The sequence below is a fragment of the Sminthopsis crassicaudata genome, chromosome 1 (assembly GCF_048593235.1).
Source record: "Sminthopsis crassicaudata isolate SCR6 chromosome 1, ASM4859323v1, whole genome shotgun sequence".
In the NCBI taxonomy this organism is placed as follows: Eukaryota; Metazoa; Chordata; class Mammalia; order Dasyuromorphia; family Dasyuridae; genus Sminthopsis; species Sminthopsis crassicaudata.
Genome location: NC_133617.1, coordinates 229,332,638 through 229,349,003, shown reverse-complemented (window position 1 = coordinate 229,349,003; position 16,366 = coordinate 229,332,638). Strand labels below are relative to the sequence as shown.

General features: G+C 37.7%; 1 protein-coding gene across 5 annotated transcripts in view; it reads right to left on the bottom strand.

Annotated features, from left to right (window-relative positions):
* Window positions 1-3,921: 3,921 nt before the first annotated feature.
* The window catches only part of MYOM1 (myomesin 1), a 162,981-nt gene continuing 150,536 nt past the window's right edge, over window positions 3,922-16,366 (bottom strand). For 3 of the 5 annotated variants that reach the window (XM_074275916.1, XM_074275922.1, XM_074275929.1), the window contains 7 exons: window positions 16,153-16,191; window positions 15,947-16,052; window positions 11,738-11,901; window positions 9,931-9,967; window positions 9,665-9,687; window positions 7,024-7,079; window positions 3,922-4,781 (listed from right to left, as the gene is read on the bottom strand). In XM_074275916.1, coding sequence (XP_074132017.1) covers window positions 4,488-4,781; window positions 7,024-7,079; window positions 9,665-9,687; window positions 9,931-9,967; window positions 11,738-11,901; window positions 15,947-16,052; window positions 16,153-16,191 — 719 coding nt within the window. In that variant the 3' untranslated portion in view covers window positions 3,922-4,487. Of the gene's footprint in view, window positions 4,782-7,023; window positions 7,080-9,664; window positions 9,688-9,910; window positions 9,968-11,737; window positions 11,902-15,946; window positions 16,053-16,152; window positions 16,192-16,366 lie in introns of all 5 variants that reach the window. The other 2 variants (XR_012483560.1, XR_012483561.1) reach the window with 1 other exon arrangement.

Sequence of the window (16,366 nt, the reverse complement as noted above, 5' to 3'; positions counted from 1 at the left end):
AAATTTCAAGACCCCTACACATACGTTATATCTCCTACAAAGGCACCTGTCAGAGGGCCTAAAAATTTATCGTTAAACATTCTTCCAACTGTGCATTTTTACTGGCCATTCCTTCATACTTTAAGTTTTCTCCTTCCTCATTGCCTCCTCCTAATTTCCCTGACTTCTCTGACTTCCTTCAAGTCCCAGCCAAAATCTCACCCTCTATCACCTTTCCCAGCTTTTCTTAGTGTTCCCTCCTTCCCTCATTATTTCCAATTCATCCTGGATAGGTCCCATTTGTACAGAAATATAAGCTCCCTTACATCAGAGATTGTTTTTCTCTTTTGTTGTATCTCCCACCCTTAGCCCAGTGACTGGCATTTAATAATATAACTCAGAGTCCTCTATATTTATCTCTAATTATGGCCAACAGAGGCCAAATCCTAAAGTTATTTTTTTTTAAAAAAGTGAATGAAATAAAGCAACTTGAGGACTCTTAGTAAGAGTGAATATTTATCTCTTGGTTGACAGAATCATCTAGACTATAAGTTGGGCTATTGATCCAAATAACAATTATTAAAAAATCCTTTTCTTTGTCTACTGTTTCAATAGTAATTTTGGGGAAAATATGTATATAGCTTGACACACTTTCTCCATTTTTCCTAGCTATAATTTTGGATAAGATTTGTTTTTCACATCTCCATAGCATCTTGACAATGCTGATGGAATACTCTGTCAGGTGAGTTAGGGATAGGCACTGGACTTATGAGTTTATTGACCTATGGAACCTTTATCAATGTAGGCCAGCACTTTCTATGAAACAAGGGTGGTAGTGAGTTGTTTAGAGTATTTTTAGAGGATTAGGGGACATCCAGGGTCAGTCACATAGCCAGTGTCATTCAGAAGCAGGGTTTGAACCTGGGGCTCCATGGCTCCAAGGCTGATTTTATATTCATTTTCATGCTGCCAATGCATGAAACTAAATGAGATATGAGGAGGGGATGTTAATTCTTATAACTAATTAATATTATAATATGACTTTGGTTGTCTATGAAATGATTGGGTTAGGTTCGATGATCTTTAAGATCCCTTCTTATTCTAAAACAATGATTCAAGGAATTGTGTGCATCATGTGAAGTGGTTCACTTCTATGGACTCAGAAAATCAAGCATTTTGCCTTGACTTGCATGTAATAACTCCACTGGGCTGGCCACACTGTTTGAATGCCAAAATGTATGCTCGCCAAAACGACTATTTTATGGAGAACTTGTGGAGGACAAGCACCCACAAGATGCTCAGAAAAAGCAATACAAAGACACTCTCCAGGTCTCCTTAAAAACTTTAGAATTGATTGTGTGACATGAGAGAAGCTGGCACAGGGCTGCCCAGCATGGCATGCCCTCGCTGGAGAAGGCGCTGTGCTCTTTGAGCAAAGCAGAAATGAATGAGCTCAGGAGAAATGGGAGATGAGCGTTAGAGTCCAGCCTAGATGCTCATGAGGACTATTTGTGTCCAACCTGTGGCAGAGCATTCTGAGCTTGTATTGATCTGATCAGCCAGTCAGATACACTGTGAGAGCTCTAACACTGTGATATCATTTTGGTCCTCTTTGAGAACAAAGGACAATGACCAATCTATAGAGCCTTTATCAAAGAGCAAGAAACTAATTTTTTTTTGCCTGTCCCTTATAAAATTTGCAAAAATTTTGGATACTGAGCTATATAATTGAAGGGAGCATAGTCAGGAACATGTTGGGGCTGAGTTGTATGGATTCAGGAGAGCCAATTATAAAATGTTCAAGGGTAAGCATTTATACTCAAATATCAGCAGTAAAAGTCAGGCCTTGACTATTTTGTTGCTTGTCCAGACTTAAGAAAGTGATGAAATAATGTTTAAAATGAAAATTAAAATTCAGCATGTGTCTTAACATATTTTTTTCTGAAGAGTTGGTGATTAAGTATTTACTATCATTCTGCTGTGACACAGCTTATTGTTTCTAGATTATTTTCTTCTTTTTATTTAAGGCAAGGTGCAGACAGTCATTAACTTCCAGAAATGGTTGAGTATGTATAAGCATCAGTGATTAAAATACTTGACTGGCAAGCTCCTTCAGGAATGAATCATAGGTTTGAAAGAAAACTAATGTTGGGACACATACCTGACTAGGACCTATAGGTTAGAATAATTTCCTTCATAATCTTGGGGGACACAATATGGACTATCACTTCAGGTTAAATTAAATTATTTTTATTTTTAATGAATATTATTGATAGATTTATAGTGACAAATACTCTTTGAAATGGAAAGAGATGAGAATGGAAAAAGATGAGATTTGTGTGTGTGTGTGTGTGTGTGTGTGTGTGTGTGTGTGTGTGTGTGTGTGTGAATTTAAATTGCATAGTTCCAAGCAGAAAAGTTTCCAAAAATTCTCATAGTTTTGGTATGCAGGTAGGGCATTTATTCCATGTTTCCTCTTAACTTGTTAATCTTTTACTGCATCTTTATCTTGGTTCTATATGCCATTTAGAATGTTTGAATAGGAAAGGAATATATAAAAGATCTAAACCAAACTCTTCAATTTATAGATGATGTAAGTGAAGCTAAGAAAAGTAAGCTATTTTGCTCAGGATCACAGAACAAATTACTAGCCAAGCAAAGATCCCCAGTCTGGAGACTACCATTTTAGTACTTTATCCAGTACACCATGGTACAATGCCTATAACTTGGGTTTTTAAAAAATTACAAAGGGCTTTATAATTACAAATCACAAAGCAAATATTTCACTTGACGTTTGCAACAACCCTAAGAAGAAAATTGTGTTGTGTAAAATGCTAAATGTTGGCTATTAGTAAAAGAAGCATAATATACCAGAAAGAACATTAGACCTTGTTACTCATTTTGGGATTGGGTTCGAATCCTGACTATATAGGGACTGCTATTCAGTTGTGTCTAAGTCTTTGTGCAATTGCATTTGGGGTTTTCTTGACAAAGATACTAGAATGGTTTGCCATTTTCTTCTTCAGTTCAGCTTATAGATAAAGAAATTTTATGGAATTTTATAGATAAGCTAGTATTAAATGACTTGATCAGGGTCGCACAGTTTTTAAGTATTTGAGGCTACATTTGAACTTCCTGACTTCAAGCTTGACTCTGTCCACTGTGACACCTGCCCACCTGCTTTATGGTTAGCATGGTGTAGTAGATAGGGACATGAGCTTGGAACCAGTCAGGTATGAATTCATATCCAGCCTCTGACATTCACTAGATCTGAAAACCTAAACAAGTGATTTAACAGCTAACTTTCTAGTAACTATTTACCAAGTCAAAGGGGAGATGAAATCTGCATTGAGGCAGGCAGTTCCAAACAGGGAGTTCTCTGGGCTGATTAAATCACCAATCCTTTCAGTATTCACATAGTATTTTGCATTACCCACTTCACGGGGTCATTGTGAATGAAACACTCATTAAATTTTAAAGTGTTTTTTAAAAGTAATTTGTTAAATACGGATATTATTGGTGTTTTTCATAATATCAGGTTCCTGAAGTTCAGAGAATAAGTAATTTGTTTTACTAACAAGCAATGAAACAGGTCTCAGCTCTGTTTTCTGACTCCCAGGCAGTGAAGTGTGATGTTAACCAGTCATTCCAATGTTTGGAATTTTTCCCCTCCAGAAACAGATATTTTTGTGTTCTGATCATCATTGCAAAGTGGATAAAATTTGTCCATTAAAACGACTAAACTGACTTAATTGGTGGCAATTGGTGGACTTGGTTATTTACTGATATAAACTTAATGAAAACAATTATAAAGAGTGTTTAACATAACATTACAAGTCTTGAACAATGAATTTTTTTAAAAAAATATTATGTTAGATAAGTTCTATTAGGGCCAACAAAAATAAGAAGTAACATTTCAGAATCAGGAAAATAAATTTTGGGTTAAAAAGAAAGGTATATGAGCCTTTATTTGCCAAGAGGAGATTACAACATCAAAACAGTATTGACACAATTTGCAAATCTCTTTTAGGGCCACACACACAGATACACACACACACACACACACATAGAGAGAGAAAATACCAGTTGGCTTAACACCTTGTCTCAGTGAGCCACATTTTCTACACTATGTTCTAATGTCACTCTCTAAGGTCATCTGTGCTCTCTCCAACTACTCTAAAGCTCTAGGAAGCATCTCTTTGATCTTAGCTTCCCCCCTCTCCAATAACCTCATTCTGATTTTTTCCTTAAAATTATATTTTTTAATTTATTTCCTGTCATTTGATTAGGAAATTTTATAATTCTGAAGAAAGCTGTGAGGATGGCCATTGTCAGTGGGTTTTGGGGAGGCAGGGGAGATTTCACAATTATGCTTGTGGGGCAGTGCTAACACAGGAACTCAGTGGACAGCCCAAAGATTGCTTTTTATCTCCTGCTCAAACCATTGCATTCACCTATCAGAGGCTGCCTCATCTCTGCTCACATACCTTTCTTCCTTAGCCTAAAGTTTACTTTGCCTTCTTATTTTGTTTCTGGGTCTCAGAGGCAGCTTTTGCTGCTTCCTCCTCTGGGAGGAACACACTGACAGTAAAGTCACTTGTCTCAGTGCCATATTTGTTTTTCACCACCAGGCTGTACTTCCCAGAGTCATTCGTTTGGACAGCTGTGATGGTGAATAAGGCTGTCTTCCCAGCCTCTAGCTTCAGGATACAATGCTCATCTGAGTCCAGGGACTTTTCATTCTTCAACCAGGAGATCTCAGGACTGGGATCACCCCATAGGTTGCAAGTAAGATTCAGTGCCTGAAAAAGACAATTGATGGAAGAGAGAAGGCAGTGAAAGAGAAGATAATTTTAGTTAAATAATTTCAAAAATAATCAATCTATTGAGTTCTGTCATAGCCAGATGGGAAGGATAAACAGGGATAGATTGTGGACCAGAGACTGTTGGCTGTTGTGCACTTGTGGTTTTGAGTTAAACTTTCCACCCTGAAGTTTAACTACTAAAGAATATACTAATAAATTAAGTTTGTTTGTTGTTGTTTTGAACAGAAATCTGAATTTGGAAATTTGGAACCTAATTGTTATCATTTAGCTTCAACTATCACTCTTATACATCATAAGTTTTATAAATTTCTTTCATAAATGTCAAGTGATCACTTTTGCTCATTCCACCACAGTAGTGAATTCTCATTGCTATCATCACCACCTGTATATTTTTTCATCATACTCCCTGAATGGCACACAGCAGCTTTGTATAATCTAACATTTTCAAGTTTATTTTTCTTTGTTTTCCACTTTTTCCCAAGTCCTACTTAACCTGTAGAATTTACAAGGCTGTCCTGCCAAAATTCTTTGCTAAATGCCAATTTATTCTTAACCACCTATATCAAAATAGATCTGTTGCTACACTGTATTCTAGCATTCAGAATAGATAGGAGTCCTAAAGGTCACTTAGTCCAACGTTCCCATTTTATTGATGAGGAAACTGAGGACCAGAGGTAAATAATTTGTCCAAGATCACAATTTGCCTTATTATAAATTATATGTCATGTAATAAATTATTATAATAATAATTATGTCATTATATATCATGTACATGTCTTGATTTTTTGAGGTATTGCTACTGAAGGGAAGGAGTTTCCAGAAGCACCAGAGAGACCTTGTTAATTTTATTTTAGTGAAACACAGAAGAGATATGTATGTAGAAAGGTGATCCTGGTCAAAGCTACCCATTCTCTGATTTGATGGCAGACTCATAAAAAAGCCTAAGCATCTCCACATCCTGGCTTCCTTCCTGTTACAGGAAGGCTTTTGAATTCTCTCTTAATCCCAGCAAGTTCTTTTTTTTTTTGTGCTTATCTCCAATTTAGCCTATTTTTATAGCATGTTTGAACACAGAGGCTTGCACGTTATCTCCCCACCTTAGACTGTGAATGCCTTGAGACCAAGTATTGTTTTATTATCTCCCTATATGTGCCTGGCACACAGTAGGCACCTAATGCATATTTATTGACTGACTGCCCAAATGGGTAGAAATCAGCTCTTATTCTAAAGTGAGACCCTCGATGCTGAGGGGCCAGATCAATTTCAACTACGACTTCAGGAGCCATGAAAGAGGCAATACAGTGGCTAGAGAAGTGGCCTTGCAGTCAGGGAAATCCAGCTTCAAGACCTCCCCTGACACATTCTGGTCGCCTTACAGGAAGTGACTTTTCAAAGCGCCAGGCTATAATCTAAGAGCACGAGTTATGAAGAATTGCTGCTTTGCACTGAAGGAGGGAGCTCCTAACTGATGACATTCCAAGTCAGAGCAAGAGGCGTCAGAGAGGAAACATTGAATGTTTCTGAACAGAGGAATGACAGGAACAGATTTATTCATAAAGCAGATTCATTTGTAGTGCTGTGAAGGATGGATCGGAGGGGAGACTGTGGAGATGAGGGGACCATTTATAAGGTTACTTGTATGAGTGAATGCTAAAGAGGGACTATAATAGAATGGTAACCATGGAGACAAATAGTAGGGGTTAGATCTGAAAATAGTTAGTAGTTAGACTTGAAAACTGTCCTACAGTTGCTATCTGACTCTGGAACTTCCCTCAACTCCTGGGGCCTCCTCAACTTGGAACACACTTTTCCCATGCTGGTCCCCGTCTCCCATTGGTGGATTCTTCCTGGGGTCTCCATTTTGGGAAAAGGTCCGAGCTGGCCAACCTATAAGCTCTCCATTGGATCCTAAGCTTTCTGAAGAGGAGCCTCTTTTTGTATGTTCAGTGTTAACACAGAGTCTGTCACATAGAAGATGCTTCATAAATGTTTATTAATTATTGATTGATTTTTTTTCCTGGCTCAGTTTCTGATTTACTTTCCAATGTAAATACCATGTCTCTATGCATATCTTTTCCAATTCCCCGACCTGTTTTCAATTTCCTTTTGTATATTGTTTTCTCCTATTTGAAAGTTAGCTTTTTGAGGATAAAGACTGTCATTTTGTTCTTATTTAAATCCCAGTTCTTAATCCAGTGCCTGATATTTTATGACATACCTTGCCTTCTTGTATGGTGACCACATCTGGCAAACCTCCCAATACCCGGGCACGATCTGAAAACATACATATTTCTACTAAGTATCTGCAAGGTTACAAATGCTTATATTATAGATAAAATCAGGTGTATAGTAATTTTCAGATTTCATTTTCCTCCTCTCTCTTTTTGAAAATAACTTCTAAAAATCCCCTTGTTTTCAACATACATAACAAAAATGATGTAGCTGGTGGTTTGGGATTTTCACTTGTTAATACAAACACACACACACATATACATTTTCCACCTCTCACAAGCATCTTTGATAACCTTACCCCAAATGAAACCCATTCTTGGATTGAGACCATTGTGTTGTATCAGAGAAGAGGCCTCCTCCAGACCCTTTGTCTGCTTTTGGCTCAGACTGTTCTGGAACTGAATGAAATGGCATCTAGAATTTTGTATGGCAGAGAAGGTTCTTTTAAATGCCTTGCAGGGCCATCTGACTCTGATTTATGGGTTTTCACAGGATGAGAAATAGTTGAGTCATATAAGGGAATGTATGCCAGCCAGGCCTGGAAGCTTGCAACATATTGAACTGATTTAAAAACTTCTCTAAAGAGCTTGTCCATAATCCCCCAATAAATCATTAACAAGGCCCTGGTAGATGACTCCAAATCAAGTTTCACTTTTAGCCTCCAACTATCTTACATTTAGATACACTTCCTATATTCTATAGATTGCTTTCTGGTCCTTCTCCATGCTCCCCCTCATTTTTCCTGAATCAGGTTGTAAACATAAACAGATATTATGATTGGGTTCTGTTCAACTCTACCTTCATTTTTGTTCTATGATCAGATTTCCAATATAGTTTCTGCCCTTGAGATCTCTGGGTTTTGGAAGAAGCTCAAAATTAAGCCTAGAATAGTAGTGGGGTTCAGCCTCATTTATTATAGTTTTTAGATTTATCCACCAAAAAGAGTAGGAGAGAGAAATGGGAAAAACTTAGGCAGGGACTTTTGCTACCTTATGTAACCTTGCTCCTGGGGCTAAACCCCTCTCAGTGACACTCATTTAGACAGAAAACAAAGAGGGAAGAGTGGGAAGATGTTCAGTGACTGAAAGGTGCTAAGAGAGATTTAGAGCCTCCAACTGGAAAAAAACAACATCCATAATGAAAATAATAAAGAAAAAAACTTTTATGGTTATAATCCTATAACTAGGATGGTTATAGTATCTCATCCTTCATCCCTAATTCCTTTTTGTCTTCCAGAAAAGCATAGACTTGCTTAGATAAGAGTATTCAGAGCTCTCACCTCTTGGTGGCCACATGTAGGAGAACAAAAGGTAAGTCTCTAGAGTCTACCTGCCTTGAGACACTAACCAGAATCTTGAGGGGTGGTGGTCAATCCCCTGGGGAGTGTGGACAACTTGGTTATTTCTGCCTAGTGACTAAAACTTGGGAAACAATTAAGGTGCTAATCCTGGGATAAACAGATCAGAGCCAATTCTTCGAAAGGGAGGTTGGAGGGATGAGAAGGCTTAGGAGTGTTTTCTACAATGCTAAGTCTTAGGAAGCACAGGGCAGAGTGGACACACCAAAAGGAGGAAGAAGACCATGTCCTTTTTGGAAGAAGGGGCATTCCTCTTCTGGGCAGTCTTCTGATATTACAGACAACTAAGTTTTACAACGTCCAACACAGGAGGGGCAATACTCAATGAGAGGAGAGAATCCTTGGTCTGCCTGAGCTCTTGGATCTGCCTTATTGCAAGAGTTGAAAGTTAGAATTACTAGCTAGATCAAGAGAGAAGGTCTGATAGCTACCTGCCTTCCAGATATCTAGAGTGCTCATAAGAGCTGGAGGACTTTAGGTGAAGACTCTAAACGAAAGGCAAGTAATCCCACTGGCAGAGAAGCCAGAGGCTAGCAACCCCAATATCATAGTGTCTAAATTTTAGCTGGAAGACAGCAGAAGTGACTCAATGGTCATTCCAGAGGAGAGTGAATAGATTAAACCTGTACAGTGGCCATACCAGTCAAGAGCAGATTTTATACCAGGAGATGATGGTATGAAAAGTATAAAAAGACAAAACAATCAAGAATTACAGGTAATATTAGGCAACACTTCTTATAGTCCATGGTGGGATTGTGAGAATTTAGGTCACTATAATTTGCCTATTTATCGTTTTAACTTTTTTCTTATTTATTTTGTGGTTTGATTTATCTAGTTCTGAGAGTGCAAGGTTGAGATCTCCCATTATTATAGTTGTGCTGTCTATTTCTTTTTGCAGCATGATATGCCTAATACAGAAGAATTTATAAGATTTCACACCTTCCCCCATTTGAAAAAAATTAAAATTCCCTTCCAATAAATGTCTCCAAGTTGATTTTCTAGTAAAGAGACTCTTATAGCTTTTTGGGTATGATCTCAAACCAAGAAGAGTGCAACAATTCCATAAGTAACTTGGGCCCTTTTTTCATGCTATATATAATTTTGATAGACAAATCACAATGGAGGCATGGTAACAAGCACTTAAGACAAAGACATCTGGGCAAAATGTCCATGCAAACTATTAATTCTTTCTTCTCAGTCACAAAAGTGAAATAAAAGGTTATTCTGACTCTAATTCTTTTGCAGAAAAATGTGAAAATTGTTCACTTACTTTTCTCAGCAATGGCAGCTTGTCTGGATTTGGAGGAACAAAAGGGGAAAAAAAAGAATACAGTGTTAGTGTTGATTCAAGGTAGCTGGCCTGGCCTGTCTCTAATTGCTTTAGAAAAACCTTGCTCACAATGGAGCAGCTGGAAGTCTAGCTTTTTAATGTGCAAAAGACCCTTTAAAAAAAAAGTGAAAATCAGCAGAAAAAGTACACAGTGTTCTCATTTCCATTAGGGCACTTAAATGATACTTGCAAGGAAAAGTACTTACTTTAACCTCTGGAATTCAGCAAAAGCTTCATCGTAAGCTGCCAACAGAAGAAATACAAATGACAGGGTTTTCTCATAGAAAATCCATAACCCACAGAGTTCAATTATAGTAGTTACCTTTACCCATGGTTTGCCTAAGATCGTGTCTTTGTCTTTGTTCCAACATTTGAGTTTTTTAAAATTTCCACTTTAAAATGGAAAAAAAATTGCTCCCCAGGTGGTAAATATGAAATGTTAAATTTTAAGGTCGTTTGTGTAGGGATTAAGTGAACAGAAAAGCAGTGACTAAGCCTGTTCAAGATGGCTAGAATAAAAGTTGGGTGTGCGGCTGGTGCTGGTGCTCCCTGTTGCCCAGGGGGTTTGAGGCTGGAGAATCTCTTGAGCTCAGGCTCTGAAGGTCTTCTGATGTAGATGGGTGTTTTCTCATAAGTATTGTTAACTCTTGACTTCCTCCCTCTCATTCTTCAAGATCTTCTGTGATATTAGATATCTAGAGTGCTCATAAGAGCTGAAGGACTTTAGGAGAAGACGCATAAACGAAAGGCAGGTAATCCCACTGGCAGAGAAGCCAGAGGCTAACAAACCTGTGATATTAGAATCATTGCATTTTTAGTATACAGTGCTTATAGGGGTAAACAAGTCCATGGAGTTGTATGAACATGCCCATGGTTATAAATTTAAAAGATTGATAATTTATAATTTATAGGGAAAATGTAAATTATAGAATAAAAGATTTAGAGCTGAAAGGGACCTCAGAGGCCCTCTAATTCAACTCCCTCATTTAATAGATGAGGAAACTGAGGCCCAGGGAAATTAAATATCTTGTTTACAGTCATATAGAAAACGACCTTTACAGGTGTGTGGATGACTTTTTTTCTAGAAATGGAAGTAATTGGCAGTTATCATGAACATGGGTTACATTTTTGACTCAGCATCAATAATTTTTAACAATTTAGTCTGGAATAATATAGATCTTAGAATTATATAGACACAAATAATAATTATTGGAATAGATACAAACAAGACAATTTTGAAGACAGCAGGGTGGCACAGTAAATAGAGTACCAGGGTTTGGAGTCAGCAAAACATGAGTTCAAGTCGAGCCTCACAAACCTATTTAACTGTGTAACCCAGGACATTTAACTCGTCTGCCTCCATTTCCTTAACTCTAAAATGGGAGTAATAATAACGATACCTACTTCCTAAATTTGTTGTGAGAATTAAATGAAATAATAATTATAACGTAGCACAGTGCTTGGCACATAGTAACTACTTATAAATGTTGGCCATTGCTATTTTTATTGTTAGGCAAAACCCCTTCACTTAGATATTAGGTCTAACCTGAAATACTTACTGAGTGACCTTAGCCAAGTACCTGCTAAATGAGGGGGTTAGATTCAGTGATCTCTTCCAGGTCTAAATTTATGATTCTACAAAGTGGAGAATTTAGCATTTTAATTTCTGACTCTGTAACATAAAAGCAGGTAGACAGGAATGACTCATAGTAGAAAGGAGTTTGGAGAAATAATAACAACAATGATGATGATAATGGAAGATGATATTTATCACAACCAGCAAGTAAGGTTAATAAATTTTATGCTTTGCATTAATGTTTACAAAGTACTTTTTCTCACAACCAGTCCTGTGAGGTAGGAAAAGAAAGAATTATTGCCTCCATTTTGAGGAAATTGAGGTCTAGAGAAGTTAAATGACTTGGTTTGAAAAACCCAATTCATGAGCCCTAGAAATGAGTCTTGAATCTAGGACTTCTCAAGCCTAGTGCTTCCCTACTTCCCCTTTGTCCTTACCTTGTCCAGAAAGATCCACTTTCCTTTCATGTGTAGTTTTGCCATCAAAGAGTTCCATTACATATTTCCCTTTGTCATTTGGAGTAGGTTCATTGATTTGCAACCAAATCTGCTCCCCAGTGACACCGCTCTTAACTCTGTCAGTATACTTAATAGCTGCTCCGCTTTGGGAAACAAAGGAAACATCATTAATGTTTTTTCTGAGTTAGGAATTCTTGTTCCCGTGGACTGTTCTGCCTAATATAAAAGTACAAAAGATTTTCTGAGGGCTGTTGGCCTTGCTGAAATTTCTCCTGTGTTTCAGTGAATATTTCTGGCTGCTGAAACAAGGCTTAGGATGACCAGTGATCATGAGGCAGGGAAACATAAGATATGGGACTGTATTTTAACATATGTCATTTTCTGTGGAATATCTGGTATAGTTTTAAGTTCAGAAAGAAAAGCAATTATTTGACTCAGATCTACTATGTACTATCTCTAAGCTGTAATATGTGTTTTGATATTTGTTATCATTATTTTTGTTATTTTGCCATTTTCAATTGTGTCCAACTCTTTGTTACCCCATTTGGAGTTTTCCTTACAAAAATACTAGAGTGGCTGGCCATTTCCTTCTCCAGCTCATTTCACAGATGAGGAAACTAAGGGAAATTGGGTCATATAACTAGTCAGTGTCTGAGACTGGATTTGAATAGAGGAAGACAAATCTTCCTGACTCCAGATTTGATCCTCTATTCATTGCACCATCTAGCTGCCCCTCAATCATTATTTTTAGTTGGGTTTATATGCAGTTAGAAGGAATCATTAAAGCTAAAAGACCAAATCACAAATTGGCTTATATTTCATCCTAAGGACAAAATAGATACTTTATAGGTACAGATTACACTCTGCAAGCTAGCAAATGGCACGAATTCTTCTTTATTTGAAATCCATTTGTAAATGATGTTGCCAAATAATTTAATACGTAAGACCGAGGGGGAAGCAGGATATGTGGGAATAAGGACAAGAATCAGAATTGTCTCAGGAATTAAAAGGGAAGATTCTTCTGTACTAGGGCACAGTGTGCTTAACAGAACAATCAATTCCAAGGCAAGGCCAATATGAACTGCTGCTGGTTTTTAATCTAAAATAATGAGAAAATAGCAAGAATCATCATCCCTCATCTGACATCTTCAAGCAATAACAAAAACTAAGTGACCACTGGCTTGGTATATGGTTTAAGTATGATCTGAATTGAATGTCCTTTTCTGGGTAACTTGGAGAGTTTGTGACTCATCTCCTTTTCTCAAATAACATTCACATGCGCCAGCTTTCCTGGTCAAGAGGTAACTAATGTAGAGAAACCATAAAGCTGGCAATTCCATAGTACAACCATTTGACTTAACTTTGCTTCTCACCATTTCCTTCAGATCCATTGATTAAAATGTACTAGATGTCACAGATAAGTTTCCTAAAAATTTAGTGACCTAATTTTATCCAGCTTAACTTACGATAACTTCCAAAAATGTAGCCTGAGAGAAAAAAATGAGAACAAAAGGAAGAAATGGAGAACTTTGTGCTGGAATCCTGTTTTCTTTTTTATTTGTTGTTGTTCAGTTGTTTCAGTCATATCCAAATTTTTGGGTACCTTTTGGAGTTTTCTTGATAAACAATGTCAAAATATAGGCACAATGAATTACTTAAACATTTGATTCAAATGATTTAAGTCCAGCTATGAAATATTCTCTGGTGAACATAGAGAATCACTAAAAGACAACATCTCATTTTCACTAAGAAGGCCTAAAAAGGAGGCCATGGTAATGGAAAAGGGTCCTGAAGGATGGGAGGGACCCTATAGGACTCTAATGTGGGGGCCAGGTTATGCTGGTATCTCCACAGGAGAAAACCTTCAGCAGTGGATTCCCACTAGACATCTCACAATTGTCCACAGAACTGAAGAAGAAAAGAAGGAAGAAGAGGAGACCATCAAACAGGAGAAGAAGATGCACCCCCAACACACTAGTACATATGGGTTTGTGTTATATACAATCAGGACTGGTGACAGAGGCCAAAGGCAGGCCGGACCCACCAGGGCCTAGGATTGTCTCATGGGGGGTGGGGCATTGTGGACCCATGCTGGGTGTGCAGGGGACGCCCTGCCATAGTGACACCCTCATCTATGTGGGAGGGTTGCAGCAATGTACCTACATAAAGGACCATCAGGTTGTCTCCTTAGAAAGCACAAGGCTCCAAGGGACACATTCTGGTCACTCAGGAATTGAGCAGGCAGTTTGGCACATGGAAACACACCTTGGGCCCTGGTTCTTGGACAAATGGCATGAGAGCTAGATACCAGTTGCATACAACAGCCTGTCTGGGAGAGAAATGTGCATTCATGTGGGGGGATTCTGTTATTAAAGAAACATTAGATTTTTATAACATTATTTGTTGGAATTGTATACCGACATTGAAAATCAGACTATATTTGTGATCACTAGAGCTCATGTATCACTGCTTCCTGTCAAAAGTGAGAAACAGACCTTAATCCCATTAGAAAAAAGAAAAGTATCATCAGAAATAGGAGTACAAAGTAGGGTTATTGAAACTCCAGGCTTGATTACAATGTGAATCCAGATAAAACTGCTGAAAAAAATCATACATTGGTTTGATAATACCTTTTCATGGGGGTTAAAGTTAGAATCATGGGTTGCTATGTTGTTACTGCTTTGTTGTTGCCCTGTAATATTAGGATGCTTTTATAGATCTTTCTCCACCATCCTTTCAGAGGGTGCAGCTCAAGAAAGGACTTTTTATCTAAAAGATAAAAAGGGGGAATTGCTGAGTAATGGGACTCTACCAAGAGGGAGTACCAAGGCCACCTCGACCCTTGATGCACAATAAGCTTTCTGCCACGTTGCAGAAACTCCCTTGTTGAGCAAGGAGCATTGATTTGTGATCTTGAGAACGAGTGAAAGGGAGGGTCACAGCCAGTGGCTATATGAACAGGGATGCCTGAATAAGGCCTCTGTCCTGTGAGTGAGTTACTAGATTGCTGCATTGGCTGTCCTCCCATTGGCAGATGCCATGCATACACAAAGCCCACAAGCTGCTTCTCTGAATGGTGATTGAGGATTGCCTACTGTTCACGTGCTGATCACGCTTGCAAAAATGTTTATCAACATGACTGTCTGGCATAATAACCTGGAGTTCTTTTCACACTCTGAGTCTCCCTGCTTCATTCATCTCCCCTTAGAGATTAAAGGCTCATATGCCATGAGCTCTTAAAAAGCTGGCTACAGCAGCCATTTCTTTCTCCAGCTCCTTTTACAGATGAGGAAACTGAGACAAACAGGGTTAAGTGTCTTGACCTAGGTCACACAACCAGTAAGTGTCTGAGGCTGGAGTTGAACTCAGGTTCTCCTGACTACAGGCCTGACATTCTATTCACAGTGTCATTTTGCTACCTTTCTTCCATATTAGGTCCCTGGAAATGAAACTAATAATAAAATGAAACTGGAAAAACTAAACTAACAATTGGAGGGAAGGGGAAAAGCTGGAGCAAATATTAGTGCTATAATTTAACTTAATTTACTAATTAATTTAAATTGCTAATTAATAATAATGGGGAAAGATTTTAAAATACAAAGTTAAGATTTTATTTAAAAAATAATTATAATAGTAGTTATCACCAGAAGACTAGGCTAGAGGCAGAAGAAATTTCTTCAATCAATCCAAACATGTCCCCCATACCTTAAAAGTCTTCCTGATATGGGAGCTACAGAGTCTATAACAATCATTAGTTTAGTAATTTAGCCATGGGACATTAATAGCTTATAGTTTCCTTGAAGAATAAATCCATCAGTTCATATCTTGGGAAGTCTGGGGGCCTGCTGAGATATATTGATTGCGATAATGTGAAATACCTATTCCTTCATCTTTCAATAATTTTTTTTTCAATTTTTAAAGTTCAGTCTGAATCAGAGGATCTGTAACCAGTTCAGCCCCAAATATTACTTGAGATCTACTCTACTCTACCCCCTAAGGAAAAGTCTTACTAAAAATAATAGGCTGCCACAAATTCATTGCTTCTGACTTCTAATCTTATATTTCTTAATCTGAGGGTTGTGAATGTTGAAAGAAATCTCTATTTCCAAGAAGAATGTTGGAATTTTTGTTTTTCTTTAGTAAAGAGAAAAAAGTTCCCTCTAAGCCAATAGGTTCCCATTTACTTACTTGTGGGACCAGCTCACTTTCAGATCATCCAGGTAATAATTAACAAAGGAGTACAGTCTGATACCCTCTGCTGTACTCTGGATTTTCAGTTCTGTGGCAGACAAAGCTGAAAGGAGATAGATAGATTATTTCTTTCACATTAAAGTTTCTCAACAAAACAGAATAGTGAGTGACTCATGCAGCTTTTTTAAAAAATGAAAGCTTACCAATTGTCTTGCAGACTTCAGTCATCAGGTCTTTAAAAGCTGTGAAAACAGATGTAGAGAAAAAATTCAACAGAAAAAGAAACTGAAGTTTGTATTAAACATAAAAACTTGGCTTCAAATTTCTCTGCTTGTTTGAGAGGAGATATTCCTGTTTTATAGATGAGGAAATTGAGGGGTAGAGAGGTTAACGGATCTCCATCATAAGAAGTTGCCC